The 16,656-nt window shown below is 57.0% G+C and overlaps 1 protein-coding gene across 2 annotated transcripts; it reads left to right on the top strand.

The window, feature by feature from the left end:
- The first annotated feature begins 205 nt into the window (after positions 1-205).
- On the top strand, positions 206-6,642 carry P3H4 (prolyl 3-hydroxylase family member 4 (inactive)). 2 transcript variants are annotated; one of them, XM_067715280.1, is made up of 9 exons: positions 206-1,061; positions 1,176-1,328; positions 1,446-1,617; positions 2,347-2,475; positions 3,363-3,508; positions 3,716-3,766; positions 4,172-4,255; positions 5,725-5,869; positions 6,195-6,642. In XM_067715280.1, the coding sequence occupies exons 1-9, from the start codon at positions 579-581 to the stop codon at positions 6,215-6,217; spliced, it is 1,386 nt and encodes a 461-aa protein (XP_067571381.1). In that variant the 5' UTR covers positions 206-578; the 3' UTR covers positions 6,218-6,642. The 2 variants fall into 2 exon arrangements, with proteins under 2 accessions (XP_067571381.1, XP_067571382.1); XM_067715281.1 differs by lacking the exon at positions 3,716-3,766 and having other exon boundaries at positions 212-1,061.
- Positions 6,643-16,656: the final 10,014 nt, after the last annotated feature.

Here is a 16,656-nt window from a genome sequence, read left to right as displayed (position 1 = left end):
GACTTACTGACGTGGGGATGGAGATCGAGTGGGAGGTGGTGAGAGTGGAGGACGTGCAGGGTAAAACCGGGGGTGTGCCTCCCCGTCGCGGGCTGGGGGGACACTTGGAGGAACGTCTTCGGGGCTGGGAGTGGGGAGTGAGCAGAAGGACCGCTCTGATGGAAGAGCAGATTCCAGGGCTTGGGTAAAGTAGAGTGAGGTGGCACTTCCCTCAGTTTCTCTATATAAAGGTCTGGGGGTGGGGGGACTGTCTTTGTGTGGGAGGGGCTTTCTGGGCTCCGCATCCCTGCGGGAATTGTTCCTCCACCCTCTCACCATCTGCCAAGGGGAGGACCCCCAAGGGCAGGAGATCGGAGACGCAGGATAGTGTTGGCTTTCTTAAAAGAGTGGAGACACAGCCCTCGGGCCCTCGGGGGATCTGACTCAAGCCACGACCCCGCCTCGCTGCCCCCGGTACCAGGCGCTAAGACCCAGCGGGCGCGCCGGCCAGTCCCGGGCCCCTGAGCCCGCCAGCCTGCCCGGCAGCTGGGCCGGGACGCCAGCTCGCGGAGGGAAGAGACAGCGGCGCGGAGGGGGCTATGGGTCGGGCGGCGTGGGGGCTGCTGTGGCTGCTGCTGGGCAGCGCCGGGGCGCAGTACGAGAAGTACAGCTTCCGGGGCTTCCCGCCCGAGGACCTGATGCCCCTGGCCGCGGCCTACGGGCACGCGCTGGAGCAGTACGAGGGCGAGAGCTGGCGCGAGAGCGCTCGCTACCTCGAGGCCGCGCTGCGGCTGCACCGGCTGCTGCGGGACAGCGAGGCCTTCTGCCACGCCAACTGCAGCGGCCCCGCGCCGCCCGCCGCCGCGCCCCCCGGGCCTGCGACCCCCGGCCCCGACGGCGGCCGCGGCGACGAGTGGGCCCGCGAGCTGCGGCTCTTCGGCCACGTCCTGGAGCGCGCCGCCTGCTTGCGGCGCTGCAAGCGTTCGCTGCCCGCCTTCCAGGTGCCCTACCCGCCGCGCCAGCTGCTGCGCGACTTCCAGAGCCGCCTGCCCTACCAGTACCTGCACTACGCGCAGTTCAAGGTGTGCGTCCAGCCGGCGGCGCCTCCTAGTCGGGTCGGGGGGAGCGCGGCTCCTCGCGTGTGCTTGGGGCTGCGGGCTCTGGCCCTGCTGACCGGCCCTGTCCCCACGCCGCAGGCGAACCGGCTGGAGAAAGCGGTGGCCGCGGCCTACACCTTCCTTCAGAGGAACCCGAAGCACGAGCTCACCGCCAAGTATCTCAACTACTATCGCGGGCTGCTGGACGCCGCCGACGAGCCCCTCACGGACTTGGAGGCCCAGCCCTATGAGGTGGGGTGCCAGGGTAGGGCCAGCCCTGACGCAATTCCCTGAGTCCCCCATAGGGCCCGTGGGGGAGGGGAGGTGTGGGGGTCCCCTTGACCCCTGTGCCGCGTCCCCTCCCCCTAGGCCGTGTTCCTCCGGGCTGTGAAGCTCTACAACAGCGGAGATTTCCGTAGCAGCACCGAGGACATGGAGCGGGCCCTGGCCGAGTACATGGCCGTCTTTGCCCGGTGTCTGGCTGGCTGCGAGGGGGCCCACGAGCAGGTGGACTTCAAGGACTTCTATCCAGCCATAGCAGGTATCCACCCCGGTGGGCATCCCTTTCATCGCAGGGCCCTGCTTCCCAGAACTTCTAAGGCACCTTAACACAAATATTCATTCCATACACATTTACGGAGCGCCTGCTAAGTGCTTGGGAGGCGGACAGGCATAAGGCGTTATCCCTACCCTCAGACCCTTCAGTCGGCATTGGCTGAGAGGGACCAACAACACCTGCCACTGGGTGCAGAGGGCTGCAGTAGGGAGTGTCCAAGGTGCTGGGCATCGGTGCAGAGAGGAGGTGACATCCCAAAAGGGTCTGGGGAGGTTGGGTTCATGGGCCTTCCAGGCAGAGGGCAACGCAGGTGCAAGGTTGCTGAGGTGGGAAACGATCCAGCAGGTGTGTGCAGAAAGCAGTTTGTGGCCAGAAATCACACCTAGTCTGGGGATCCCTAAGGGCAGAGTCCCTCAGCAGGGGCAGAAGGGACTGTCCTGAGCTTCTCTCTTTGGGCTTCAGTCCCACCTGCAGGCCTCACCTGCCAACCTCCCAGTGTGCCCTGGCTTCCTCTGGCTTTGGGGCGGTGGGTGAGCTGTGGGGGTGATAAGTCAGCCCAGGCCACTGTAGGCTTCCGCCGCATCCCTTGTCCCTCGACTGTCTCGTGGGATCAGCAGGCAGAGCTGGGACTGGAAGCCATCGGCCGTCCTCCCCATCAGCGGGATGGAGCGCTTCAGTACACCAGCTCCTCACCGCTGCCACCCCCACCCCCAGATCTCTTTGCAGAATCCCTGCAGTGCAAGGTGGACTGTGAGGCCAACTTGACCCCCAACGTGGGTGGCTTCTTCGTGGAGAAGTTCGTGGCCACCATGTATCACTACCTGCAGTTTGCCTACTACAAGTGTGAGCGTCCTGGGGGGCTTGGGGTGGGGGAGAGCACTGCACTGGGAATGAAGCCGAGCCAGAATTGAGGACCCTTGGTGATGGGAGGGAAGGCTGGCGGTGGTGAGGCAGGTGAGCAGCTTGTGGCGGGGAACAGAGAGCAGCCTCAGGGGAGAATGCCAGGGCCTCTTGGGTAAATGACTAGATAGTCAACAACTGCACAGCACTTGATAGTTTACAAAGCCCTGCCACATCTGTTTATCTCACTTGATCCCCTTACAAGCAACCGGTAGCTGGCGTTACTGGACCCATTTTTCAGATGAGGAAGCCGAGGCTCACAGAGGGTCAGGGGCCATTAGTTAACATGGCTAATAAAAAGTAGCACCAGCACTTAAGGCCGTCCTCACTTACGGGGGATTCTGGCATCAGCCGGGGCTAAGATGGTCAATCTCCAGGGTTTCTGCAATGCAGAGATGCCAAGATTCAGACGGGCTGGAGCTGGAGAGGAGGAGCTGAAGACCAAGGGCCAGGAGACCCTTTGTGTTCTAGTTGGCAAACAGGTTGAGGGCTGCGCCACCGGCTTCTGATTCCCCAGTGCCATCATTCTCCAGCTGTGTGAGCTCAAGCAGTTTACCTGACCTCTCTGTGCCTCAGATTTCTTATCTGTAAAATGGGGATGACAGTAACAGTGAGGTTTAAATGAGTTACATGGGGCATAAGGTAAGTGCCCAATACATTCTAGCTTGTATTATTACTGGGTGGGATGAGGCGCCCAACAGGTATTCTGGGAGGCAGCTGGGGAGCCAGGGGCACTGGACTAGATTGGGAGATAGGGGTGGGTTAGTTGAGGGTTATCCCTGAAGGTGGGGAAGTGCCAGGGCCACTACTCACTCCTGTCCTGCCTGCAGTGAACGACGTGCGCCAGGCTGCCCGCAGTGCCGCCAGCTACATGCTCTTTGACCCCGAAGACAATGTCATGCAGCAAAACCTGGTGTATTATCGCTTCCACAGGGCCCGCTGGGGCCTGGAGGAGGAGGACTTCCAGCCCAGGGAGGTGGGCATCGCCGAGGCATTCTCAGGATATACGATTTGATTAAAAAAACAAAAACAAAAAACAAAAAAACATGGCTTCTTCCAAAGGCAGGGTGAGAAATAAAAAGGAAGAATTTGGGTTGTAGTTGGAGTCCTAGGTTCAAACCCACCAGCTGTGTGGTCCTGGGAACACTACTGGCCTTTTCTGAATCTGTTGCCTCACCTGCAAAATGGGGGTGGAACAGCCTACGTCTCCAGCACAGTGCCTGGCATGTGGGAGGTAAAAAATATCTGTCCCTGCCTGCTCCCTTCCCCACTCTCACCATGCTCACTGCTGGCCTTTGCCCTCCTTCCCCAGGGACCCCATAACCTGGACCAACTGAGGAACCCCTTGGAATTCTAGGGCAAGACTGGCAAATATGGGGCACGTGGTGCCACTCCCCACTTCCTTGTCAGTGGCAGACTTTGCGAATCGATTTAGGCACTCTTTCTCACTGAGCCCTCAGAATCCTTCTTAACCCGGCGCTTCAAGCAGCTGTGATTTTTCGACCAGCATGTGAACTGATACCTGTTCCCTGCTCCTCGAGCTGTGAAAGGGCCCGAGGGCCCAGATCCTAGGAGCTCTGGCCCCTCCACCATCTGGCAGCAGGGCCTGGCTCACCTCACTTTTCTTCCCTCCTCCCAGGAGGCCATGCTCTACCACAACCAGACAGCTGAGCTTCGGGAGCTGCTGGAGTTTGCGCACATGTACCTGCAGTCAGATGACGAGGTAAGTGGCCCCTTGCCCTCCTGGCTTGGGTGGTGACGGACACCCCTTGATCCTCTTCCTGGGGCCGCTGTGCCGAACCTCAGCCTCAGCTCGTGGCAGTCAGCCATTGTGAAGCAGAGGGATTTCACCTGTCCCTTGTTTACACCTGCCCTCCTCTCCCCACTCCGTGTCCTCACACCCCCGTTCTCTACATGTCTGAATCTCGCTTCTCCTGGGCCCAGCTCTGGTGGCGCCTCTTCCAGAAGCCCTTGCTGTACGTCCTGGCTCTGTCTTCTGGGCTTGCAGTGCCTACTCTGACCGTCTGTGCCTCCCTGGACCGGAGTTACTTACAGCCCTGTCTGTCTCACCCCGCCCTTTTCTCCAGCCAGTCTCCTAGAGGACTGGGCTCCAGGACAGGGACCAGGTTATTCCCAGCTCTCCCATAGCACCTGGCACAGAGCTGGCCCTCAGAAACTGGGCTTGAATGAACCAGTGAGTGAATGAATGAACACAGGACGCCAGGAAGGAAGGACCACGGTGTGTTATTACGTTGATTCTAAATGAGGGTTTGAGAGCCTGAATTCTCTGAGGTGTGGCCGCCCAGTGCTTATTTATCTATCCCCCCCATTGTTCATGCACCCATGCCCCCCCTCATCAAACAGGGGGCCAGGTCTGCACAGTGAGCCCCCAGGCTTTGGTGCTTACCAGACTTGGCTCCACCATTTCCCAGTTGGATAGCCTCCAGGCAAGTGTTAGGTAACCCTCTAACTTCCAGTTCTTCTTCCATGGAATGGAGAGAATAATGGCCATCTTACACTGCTGTGGTGGGAATTCAATGAGATCTAGGATGTGAATCACTTAGTGTAGAGCTGGCGCATAGTAGGTTCTCAGGGGGTGGTAGCCATTTTGATTACTGTTATTTGTCGCTTGCTGTTTGCCAGACACCGTGCTTGGGGCTGTGGTAAATTGATGAAAGGCACAGTCCCTCGCCCAATCAGATCACCGTTCAGTGCAGTGGGAGAAGTCAGCACGGGGTGCTGGACGAGGCCTCCAGACCCAGCCAGGGTCATCAGCAAGGGCCGCATCCTGGAGCTGATGCCTGGTGTTGGAGGGATAAACAAAAGCTATCCAAGCACAGGGGAGTAAAGGTGTTCCTGGCTGGGAAGCAGCATGAGCAGACAGTATTCATGGACTAGCAGTGTTGCCTGGATATTTACGCTTAAAAGGTGGGCTGTGGAGAGGAAGAAGGTTACACCAACCCTGAAGCTCTGCTGGTGGAGCCCCATGCATCAGTTCATTGAGGGGGCAGTTTGGGAAGAGGACTTAGGGAGAAACCCTCTAGTTATTCCTGTGTGAGGTCTTGAGTGTGACTGGGAAGGAGGGGTTTGGGACCAAGATGGGATGGGAGGGCCCCTTGGCCAGGAAGGGAGCCGATCCGGGTTTGTGCCTGCTATGACCTGGTTTATCCTCCCATCCTGGCGCTGCTCTAGATGGAGCTGAAGGAGACAGAACCGCCCGTGGAGCCTGAGGAGCCCCCGTCTGATGCCGAGTTTGAAGGGGAGGGCGACTACGAGGAAAGCATCTATGCCGACTGGTGGCAGGAGCCAGATGCCAAGGGCGACGAGGCTGAGGCCGGTCAGCGACTTGTGTCCCGGTGGAGGGGCGGGGATGCAGCCTGGGCTAGACGTTAGGGACAGGAGGATCCAAGCACTGGCCTGCAGAGGCTGTGGAGTAGCTGTGCTGGGTGCTGGCACCCCTCTTCTGGGGGCTTCCGGCCTGTTAGCAGCCCCTGTCCCACCTGGTAGAGGGGTGGGGGTGACATCCTTCCTGGAGGAGGGACCGGCTGAGACCTGTTCCTGGGGACCCTCACTCCTGCCTGCACCACCTCCCCGAGGACAGCACCCAGAAACCTGTTGGGGATGGGAAGCTAACCCCAATCCTCTCTCCTTTCATTTTTCAGAGCCGGAGCCTGAACTAGCATAAGAAGAGGGCCCCCGGCACCCCTCAAGAGCTTTGGGAATCCCGGGCCCAGTGGTACCACCCCCACCAGCCTGGGCAGCAACAACAACTATTTATTAAACATGTAAATGGACATAGCTGACCAGGCCCCATCCTGTCCCAACTGTGAGCACTGCTCCCCAGACCCCTCTTGCCTCCTCTCTGGGTCTCTGGACCACCGTATGATGGTGCTGCAGCGGCTGCCGGCCTGTCCTCCTCCCAGTGTCCTCCCCACCCGGTGGGGCAGTCTCCTGGAAGAGAAGATGCTAGCTCTTCCTAGTCGGGGTCTCAAGCTGAATTGCAGACACAGCAGAGGGGCAGCTGGCATCCCGAAGAGCACTGGACCAGGAGTCCAGCGGTTCCTGGCACATTGGCCGTCAGTGCTCAATAAACATTTCTTGTTGAATGAATCACAGCATTGGGGTCCAGACTCCCCTGGGCAAGTCCTTCCCTCCTTCCCTCTGCACCCATCTCCCCTCATCAGTAAATGTGGAGACAGGTGAGGGGCCACAGTTTGGCCTCTGTGGATGGACCCTGGGTGTTTGCAACCACGAGGAGCATCAGCCTGCCATTGCAATCTGCCACTAGGGGGCGTGAGGATGCAGTTCTGCCTGAGTCCTGGCAAGATGGTGGTTTCAGATTTCTAAGGTGGTATGTCCTGTATTTTCCTAGTTCAGCATCGCTTCCCTCAGGGAATGTGGGGAGGGGGGGGGGGGCCAAGGACACTTACTTCCGGTTTTTGCTTTCCAAGCGTTTACTGAGAGCAAGCATGCCCTGCGCTGCCCTCTCTGCCCACTCTCCCATTCATTCCACGGCAGGGAACAGACCCTCTTAGTGGCCAGAGGAACCCTAGGGATACGGCTTGATAACATGAGACTTTGTGGTGGCAGTGGGACTGCCAGACCATCTTGCCCAATCTTGCATTGGCTCTGGGGGGGCAGAGAATTTGGAGGTGGCTACCACCCACCCTGTGATTCCCCCCCCACTTCATGATCCCGAGCAGGGAAATAGGGGCAAAAGGGGTCTCTCTGCGGAGGGACACCGGGCTAGGGCCAGCCAGGTGACAGTTCTGGCCCACTGCCCACATTTCTGTTCTCCCAGCGGTAGGGTGGTGGAGGACCTTTCTCCTCTTACTGGAAGGTGGAGCGGAAGCTGGTAAGCCCCTGCCCAGATGTGCCAGCTGACGTGGCCTGAGCCCTGCCCATCACTGTGTCCAGGAGGACTCCCTGCCTCACCCCATGCCCTTCTCCTGGGCCTTTGGCGAAGATGAAGAAAGGAAGGACAGAGGCGGAGTGTGGAGCACGGGCGGGGTCAAAGCTGGGGGCGCCGGTGACCTCACTGCTCCCTCCCTCCCGTAGGTGGGTCTGCAGTGGCAGCGTCTCCAAAGAGCTCCCAGGTACCAGGGCGGCCCTGCCCCACCCCACCCCTCTCAAGCTGCTGTGTTGTCAGCTTCCACCGAGGCCCCGCCCCCTGTTTCTGGGAGGGGCTGCCCTCCGGGGCTGGCCCTCCGGAGGGTGGGGAGTGGGGACGCGCTCCAGCATGCCTGCGTGAGTAGGAGCTCTGGAATCTGGACCGCTGGGTTTGAGTCTGAAAGCGCCTGTGTGCGGGAGCGAGAAGGCCTGTGTGCTTGTGTGTTGGTGTGGATGCGAGCGAGTGCCTGCGTGCACGTGTCTGAGAATGTCCGTGGCAGCGTCGTGGGCGACAGTGCGGGTTTGCGCATGCGTCCCTGAGGGTGCGCGCATTCGTGACCCTAACCCTAGAATATGTGATTGTACTCAACGCTTATGTATTGGGCACCTACGAGCCGGGTACGTCGCAGGTGCTGGGCATACAATAGTGGGCAAAGCAAGCCAAGCACCCCCTGCCTTCCTGGAGCTTGCATTCCAGCGGGGAGACAGGCAATAAACAATAAATGTTACAATGAATGAGTTATCTGGCTATGTTAACATAAGTGCGTTGGAAAAATAGAGCAGGGTGAGAGGATCGGGAGAACAGGGCGGGAATGGGGGTACGGTTTAAGAAGTGTGTTAGGGCTTCCCTGGTGGCGCAGTGGTTGAGAGTCCGCCTGCCGATGCAGGGGACACGGGTTCGTGCCCCAGTCCGGGAAGATCCCACATGCCGCGGAGCGGCTGGGCCCCCGGGGCCTGTGCTCCGCAACGGGAGAGGCCACAATAGTGAGAGGCCCGCGTACCAAAAAAATTTTTAAAAAGTGTGTTAAAAAAAAAAAGTGTGTTGATGTGTGTGTCCAAGTGTGCATCTGAGGGTGAGGGTGTGTGTGTGTATGTGTGCGCGTGCGGGCGTGTGTCCTGGGAACAGAAGGCCGCCCCTCTCTAGGTACTCACCCCGGCGTTACCTCCCCTTCCAGTGGGCCTTACTCAGCTTCTCCATCCCTGGCAGCCACCAGCCACCAGCCACTCCCACCTCTCTCTGATGTCAGTGTCTCCCCATTGCCCGGCCAGCTCCCCAGACCGGTGAGATCGAGTTCTAGCGAGTCCCAGCGAGTCCCAGCGAGTCCCAGCGTGGGCCCTCTGGGGCCCTCCAGCCCATTCTCCCAAGCCCACCCAGCCCAGACGCCTTCACCTCCTCCACGTCTCTGTCTCACTCGGTCCTCTCCTTACCCGGCTCCCAACTACCCACCCAGCATCTCAGCAGCCCTAGCATCTGTAGCAAAATGGCTAGAAGGTTAGAGACAGCCAAAAGGGCACTGGGGATGATGACCTCACACAACAGAGCCAGACTCAGATGTCTCAGAGGTGTCCTGGATCCAGAAAGGCCCTGCCCCAAGCAAAGCATCGCTGCTACAATGTGTTGAATACCCACTGTGTGCCGGGCACTTGGCAGGTTCTTTACAGCCTTCAAAACAGTCTTCCGGTTCCTGGACTTCCCTGGCGGTCCAGTGGTTAACACTCCTTGCTTCCAGCGCAGGGGGCAAGGGTTCGATCCCTGGTCCGGGAACTAAGGTCCCGCATGCCACGCGGCCAAAACAAACAAAAAACAGTCTTGCAACATAGATATCAATTCCCTTCTGCCACAGGTGAGGCTGAGGAATGAGAGCAACCTGTCCAAGGTTCCTCAAGGTGGGGGGTGCCTGAGCTGGGTTTGAAACATTTCTCCCTAAATCCATGATACTCAGAGAAGGGAGAGAGCAGAGAACACCGTGGTCTCCTCTCTCTGGTCCCCGGAGCTGGCTTTGTCCCTTTAGGCTGTCAGCTGGGGCTGGGGAGAGGAAGGTGAGGACCAGATGTGGAGACAAAGCCCACACATTGCCACAGCTCACCGAGGGAGGCAGAGAGTTCCAGAAGGGAGAGAGGGAAGGAGGAAGGGTAGAGAGGAAGGGAGGAAAGCAGGAAGGGGAGGAAGGGCAGGCAGTCAAGCCTCACTCTCAGGCCTGATTCCATAGCCCAGTCCCACTTCCCGCTGTTGGCTCCCTGGGATTGGACCAGATGTTAGAGGGTCTGGGGACAGACTCGCTGGGGTCATTTAGACCAGCCTTGTCTTGAATCCTGAGAGGTGATGGCCAATGGAGGCAGGGGAGGGAGGGTCCTATGGGATTCCCCCAAATTCTTGTAAATTCCAGAGGAAGAAATTCCCTGCTTAGGTTTGAGAACTAGTTCTTGAAGTCTCACCCTAGTGTTCTCCTCCTCAGGGAGAGTACGGTCCCCCTGACCCGCTCCTGTGTCAGAAAGCTGTGTCCAGTTGGCACTGGGGCCAACCTCATAAGCTTACTGGGGGAGTCCTGGCAGCCGCAGGACCCAAGCCCTCTGCAGCTTCCCCACTCAGGGGCCTTCATCCAGCCCTCCTCTTGCAGCTTCTCTCCAAGGATGGCTCCAGCAGATGGCCCCAAATTCATGGATGGGGAAACTGAGGCCCAGAGAGACTAGATTGGGCTCCCAGGGCTGCATGATAAAACTCCAAGATGACTTGGGGATTATATGGGAGTATGCTGAGTGCTGGGGCTGCCCACTGGAGCCAGCCCCAGCCCACACTGGGGACACATCACCCCATAATCACCACCTGCCTGGGTGCCAGCTGGCGCCGGGGTGCCTGAATAGCATCTCTTCTGACCCCCAAAAAGCCCTTGCGGTGGGAGCACCTTTCATGCCCATAACTCAGGTGGAGAAACTGAGGTAAAAGGAGGACATGGCTGCTTGTTTACCCCCCTCCCCCGCCCCATATACTTGATCCTCTGAATCTGTGGAAGAACGCACTAAGGTATGTCCCTTGGTAAAGAAGAGGCCAAAAAAAGAAGAGGCCAAGAGAACTTGACATTTTCTATTTGGGGTCATCTTTTCAGCTTTCCTTTAACGAGAAGAGTGCTGTGTTATGTTCCTGGAGCAAAGTAAGTGGTGGCCATTTGAGATTCTTTTCTTTTGAGCATTTCGCTAAATCCTGGTGGCTTTCCTGGAGGAGGAGGCTAGAAAGGAGTGAGGTTCAGACAGTCTAACTGGGGAGTCTGGCCTCTTTCCCTGGCCCTGGGTGGGTGTGGGAAGCAGGGGGTCTTTCTGGAGGTTTCACAGCCATGAAGGAGATAACATAAATTTTTTGTTATCTCCAAGTGAGGTTATGCACACAGTTACAGAGACACAGGAATGAAGTCAGAAAATGCTTGTCATGTAACTTTAACCTTTAGCATAATTATTTTGATAACCATTTTTTTTTGGTAATACCTTGATATCCTCAAAAATGGAAATGTCCCTGGCCTTGGAGCTCCTCCCCGGCCCCCAGCACATACTTCGGATGGAGCTGGCTTCACAGCCGGGTCCAGGCTTCACCCGCCCCCACTCTCCCTGCCCCTCCCCCTCACTACTTCCAGGTTCTCTGCTGGGGCCATAAATTATCCATGAGCTGTAAGTTGGCTGCTTCTTCAACTGCAGGCTGAAGTGCTGATGAAATATTCAAGGATCTCAACTCTCAAATTCCCTGGTGGCCGCAGGATGGGACTAGGGAAGCTGGGATTAATGTACAAGGCTAGGGGCCTCCAAACCTTGGCCCTAGTTCCCACCGAGGTGGAGTCCAGGTCAGGGAGACCGGGAAGGCCAGTGCGCGGGAGGAGGTGGGGGAAGGGTCTCTTTGCATAATCGATGGCAGTGGGTCTGTGTAGGGCCCTCGCCGGCTTAGAGGGTTTAGAGGAAGTGAGGGAAGGTACTTATTTAGTCCCTGAGGAGGGCCTGCCGGCCCCTGGCTGCCCCACCCCTCCCCCAGCCTTGGCTCTCTAATCCGGAGGTTTGCCTGAAGTCACACCTCCAGCTGACTTCTCCCAAGGTTGGTTCTCATCTGCCCCCCTCCCCCCAACTGCCAGGAGTTTGCTTGTGTGACCTTGGGGAAGTTCCTCTCCTAGCTCCAAATTCAGTGTCCCCAAATATACAAGGAAGGGGCCTCTTATTAATGAGTACTCCTCCCTCTTCCCAAGGATTCTCAACAGGTGGGAGAGAAACTCCTGCCGTGTGTGCGTGCGCGCGCGCGCTGACACGCACGCACGCATGCGGGCCGGGGAGGGGTGGCCTCTCGGTGGGAAGGGTGCCTGTCGGGGCAGGCGTCGCCCCTGGCTTGTTGGGGGAGGGAGGGGCAGGCAGGCAGGCTGGCAAGGCGGGTGGGGCCCCAGCTGTGTCAGCCTGTGAGTGGAGTCGCCCAGGCCAGGAACTGGAAGCGGGGTGACTCAAGCGGCAAGGCCTCGTCCCCTCCCTTCCCCCAACCCACTCAGGACGGGGAGAAGGTTACTCAGAGACCCAGGGAGACGCAGCTCCAGAATAGAATCCTGATGCTTGGGACCCTGCCTTTTGGGCTCCCGAAGCCCTGAAATCGTACTTTGGGACGGTTAAGGTGGGTGAGGGGGGAGGAGGGGGCCGCTCGGAGATGGACATTCTCTGGACAGGTCCTGACCCTCCTCCAGCCTTTCCGTCCACCACCACTGGCCCCTGGTATCTCGCCCTGGCCCGCGCTATTTCTGGCCCATCCTATCTCTGTTTTCTTGTCTCCCTGTTTTCCCTTTGACATTCCATCCCCGCCCACACACCTCGCCTCGCTGGGAAGTGTGGCTGGAGCTACCTCTGCTATTGAGAGCCCTCCCCAGGCCGGCTGGGCACACACCCACTGGGCCAGGCCGTGGGCAGCCTCTGGCCTCGAGGTTCCTCCCCTTGGACAAAGGGGAGCAAAAATGGCAGGAGCACACCCACCCTCACCTCTGGGGCCTTGCACCGTCCTGCCCTGTTCCCACTCCTGGCGATGCTTGGGCCCACTCCAGCCAGAGCATTTGGGAGACCCTTCTGTAGCCAGTGTCCTCTCCCCAGGCCTGAAGGGGTCACCCTGAGCAAGTCCCCTCACCCAAACGCCAGGGGCAGTGGACAGGGGCAGCAGTGCAAACGGAGTTGCACGGACATAGATCTACATAAGTTACAAGTCAAGCTAACTGTTCAAAGGTACACCTTATTACTAACAAGGACCTACCGTATAGCACAGGGAAGTCTACTAATTTTGTGATAACCTAGATGAGAAAAGAATCTGAAGAAGAATGAATATATGTATATGTATAACTGAATCACATTACTATACGCCTGAACCTAACACAACATTGTGAATCGACTATAATCCAAAAAAAAGAAAAAATGGATACGTGAAAATGCTTAGAGAAAATGCTGGAAATATACACAACAAAGTATGAACAGCGATTATTTAACTATGATGGGAATATAGCTGATTCTTTTTCATTTTTTATACTTAACATGTTTTGTAATAAGGAAGAGAAGAATAAATGCTCTTTTGTTCAAAAAAAAAAAAAAAAAATACACCTTGCCAAGTATACCTCCACCGTGACCTGAAAGCCAGGCTGGAATTCAGACTTCTGACTCCTTCTCAGAACATGGAAGCCTGCAGAAAACTTCTCCCTGACCCCCAGCCCCGGGCCATCTCCCCTCCCCTTCGCAGCCCTGGCTTCCCCCACACCACAAACGGCCTCCAGCATGTGGGTGCAGGGACCACAGCTTGCATGTCCCCGCTGTGTGCATCCCTTTCCCATAACTGCCCCTTGTAGCCCCTTGGCCTACTGTGCTCACACCATGCACAGTGCTGCTATCTGAACAGGAGAAAGAACCTGAGTAAGAGACCCACAGGCCCTAGAAGCAGGGTCAGAGCTGGGCACGTACCCGTAGTGTGATCTCCAAGGGCCAAGGCATCAATCTGTGTACGTTCATCCCCTTGGCTCTGTGTGGAGGGACGCGACCGCAGAAGGACCAGAGCAGGGGCCTAGGTGTACGGATGGCTCTGCCCCTTTGCCTGGGACTTTGCCCCCCGGGAATGACTTCCACTTATCCGTGCTCCTTTCCCGCTGCTGTAACACCAGGGGAGAGCTGCTGGGTGGTGGCAAGGGACCATCATCAGCCTGAAGTTTAGCGTCCCGTCTGTTTACCTGGTCTTCCTTTATGGAGGCGGCCATCCCCGAGGCCAGGCAGAAGAGGAGGGAAGAAGGCCGTGTGTATTTGAGTGTACTGGGGAGAGAGTGCTGACTCAGCTGGGGTTTGTGTGTATGAATCTGTGCCTGTGAGTGTATATCCTTGAGGTGTGAGCATGGAAGGGTGTGTGTGTGTGTGTAACGTGTGCAGATCTAAATGTCTACTTGCTTCTGTCTGGGGAAGGGGCCTCCACAGAGAAAGGACTGATAACAGAGACTCATGCACCTCCTTATATGGCCCAGAGGCCTCGTGGAGGTTGAGAAGAAGGGAGAGGAGCTGAGGAGGGTGGCCGGGCTGCCTCGGTCCCCTTTCTCCAGGGAAACGCCTCCCATCCTCCACCGGCTCCCCTCATCAGACGGGCCCCTCTTTGCCAGTAACTCCTGTCTCTGGGGGGACTTGGGAGGGGCCACTTGATGCCCTTTCCTCCTTTACTCTGAGGCCCCACGAATCTGCAAGGTTGAATTAACTATATGTGTTCTTGGTGGCCCAAAGACTCCGCTTCCACTGAGCTCTGGGCAAGAGAAATTAGTTTAAACTGCAGGGATATGAATGAGGGCTAGACACCAGAAGGAATTTACCAGTGTTAGAATAAGGAGACAAGGGTATTCATATAAGGGAGGCTGGAGAATCTCCTTTCCTGGAGGTTTGTCAAACAGAGAAGTCCCTGCCTTTAAAGGCTTGGAGGCAGGGGACTGGGTAAGATGGTCTTGTGGCCTTTCCTTCAAGTTCAAGCTACAGAGGAGACTGTGGCCACAGGGACTCTCATCCCTATCCCTAGGCACCTCCTTGCCCCATGAGACCAAATCCCCTATATAGACAGCTGATTCTAGTAAACCTCATTTTCTGATTCTTTTCTGTATCCTACAGATGAATCCTCAGTGCCTAGGAGGCAACAGTAGGTGCTTAATAAACGTGCAGAAACTCCCTTGATGTGGGAGATGCAGCTCTTAGCCCAGTCTTTCCTGCTGCTGTGGTGATGCCTCCACCCAGTCTCAGGCTGAGTTTTGGGGCCAGCTTGTTGCAGCATGTTCTAGGCTGACATGCAGGGAGAATTCTGGGGACACACACACAAACACACAGGCTTTATTCTGAAGCCTTATTTCTGTCTCTCCACCCCACCCAGGCTTCTCCACCCTTTTGCAGTCAAACAACCTACTGAAGTCAGGAGAAAGGAAGGGGTTAAGCCAGGCTTAGGTCTGGACATGTGTGTGTCTGTGTGTCGCCTTGTGTGGGTACGTGAAGTGGGCAGGGGAAGATGGGAGGTGGGAGAGGAATGAAGAGAAACGCTGGAGGGGGCAGCAGCCTAGGATTGGGAGCTCTTTTCCTCCCAAGCTGGGGGCTGGCTGCTGCATGGCGCGGCAGGGTGGCAAGCAGGTGGATGGGGCACAGGGAAGGTAGGGAGAAAGAAGTTGGGGAGTAGGGGAAACAAAGCACAGGGCAGTGGCCAGGGCATGTGGATGGTAACTGGCTGGGGATGTTGATGTCTCCCTGACCCCTTCCAGGAAGACTTGGATGGCACAAGCCTCAGAAGTGAGACTGTTTTGCCATCATTCCTTTCTCTGGTGGAGAAAGTGGTCAAGGATGGACATGCCTCCATCCAGCCCATCCTGAGGGCTAGCTTTGGGGATGTAAAGGTTTTTTGAGCGGGGGACCCTTTCCTGAACAATCACCCCTCCAACACCGACACACATGGAGTGGCTAAGATGACCTGTTTACACTTGGCCCTCTGGAAGCCCTTTGAGGGTTGGGGTCATTTGATTTTCCCTGTCACCAGGGTCTAACCCAGTGTCTAGTATACAGTTGGTGCTCAATACTTGTGGTTTTTTTAAAAAATAAATTTATTTATTTATTTTTGGCTGTGTTGGGTCTTCGTTGCTGCTCACGGGCTTTCTCTAGTTGCTGAGAGCGGGGTCTACGCTCCATTGTGGTGCGCAGGCTACTCATTTCGGTGGCTTCTTTTGTTGTGGAGCACGGGCTATAGGAGTGAGGGCTTCAGTAGTTGCAGCACGCAGGCTCAGCAGCTGTGGCTCATAGGCTCTAGAGCGCAGGCTCAGTAGTTGTGGTGCATGGGCTTAGTTGCTCCACAGCATGTGGGTTCCTCCAGACCAGGGCTCGAACCCGTGTCCCCTGCATTGGCAGGCGGATTCTTAACCACTGCGCCACCAGGGAAGCCCAATACTTGTGTTAATAAATGAATGTCTGTAAGACCCTTGGCACACTGTACAGCAGGCATTCACTTCATCAACCACAGAAAGACCCTTGTCTTCTCAACCCGCCTACTGGGAAGTTCTTTCTTTCTTTTTTTTTTTTTTGCGGTACGCGGGCGTCTCACTGTTGTGGCCTCTCCCGCTGCGGAGCACAGGCTCCGGACGCGCAGGCTCAGCGGCCATGGCTCACGGGCCCAGCCGCTCCGCGGCATGTGGGATCTTCCCGGACCGGGGCAGGAACCCTTGTCCCCTGCATCGGCAGGTGGACTCTCAACCACTGCGCCACCAGGGAAGCCCTCTTTTTTTTTTTAAATTTATTTATTTTACTTATTTATTTTTGGCTGTGTTGGGTCTTCGTTGCCGCACACGGGCTTTCTCTAGTTGTGGCGAGCGGGAGCTACTCTTCGTTGTGGTGCGCGGGCTTCTCATTGCGGTGGCTTCCCTTGTTGCGGAGCATGGACTCTAGGCATGTGGGCTTCAGTTGAGGCTCGCGGGCTCTAGAGCGCAGCCTCAGTAGTTGTGGTGCACGGGCTTAGTTGCTCCGTGGCACGTGGGATCCTCCAGACCAGGGCTCGAACCCGTGTCCCCTGCATTGGCAGGCGGATTCTTAACCACTGCGCCACCAGAGAAGCCCTGGGAAGTTCTTTCTGATAACTAACCCAGACTTCCACTACTGAGGGGCCTGCTGCCCCATTTCTTTTATGCCAGTGTTGATGTCCTTTAGATCTGCTGCCTGACTTTTTCCAAACCCACCAATACTTTCTCTTTGACA

Source organism: Pseudorca crassidens, chromosome 19, assembly GCF_039906515.1.
Source record: "Pseudorca crassidens isolate mPseCra1 chromosome 19, mPseCra1.hap1, whole genome shotgun sequence".
Classification (NCBI taxonomy): domain Eukaryota; kingdom Metazoa; phylum Chordata; class Mammalia; order Artiodactyla; family Delphinidae; genus Pseudorca; species Pseudorca crassidens.
The sequence above is the reverse complement of the archived record's forward strand: the minus strand, read 5'-3'. Positions and strand labels throughout refer to the sequence as shown.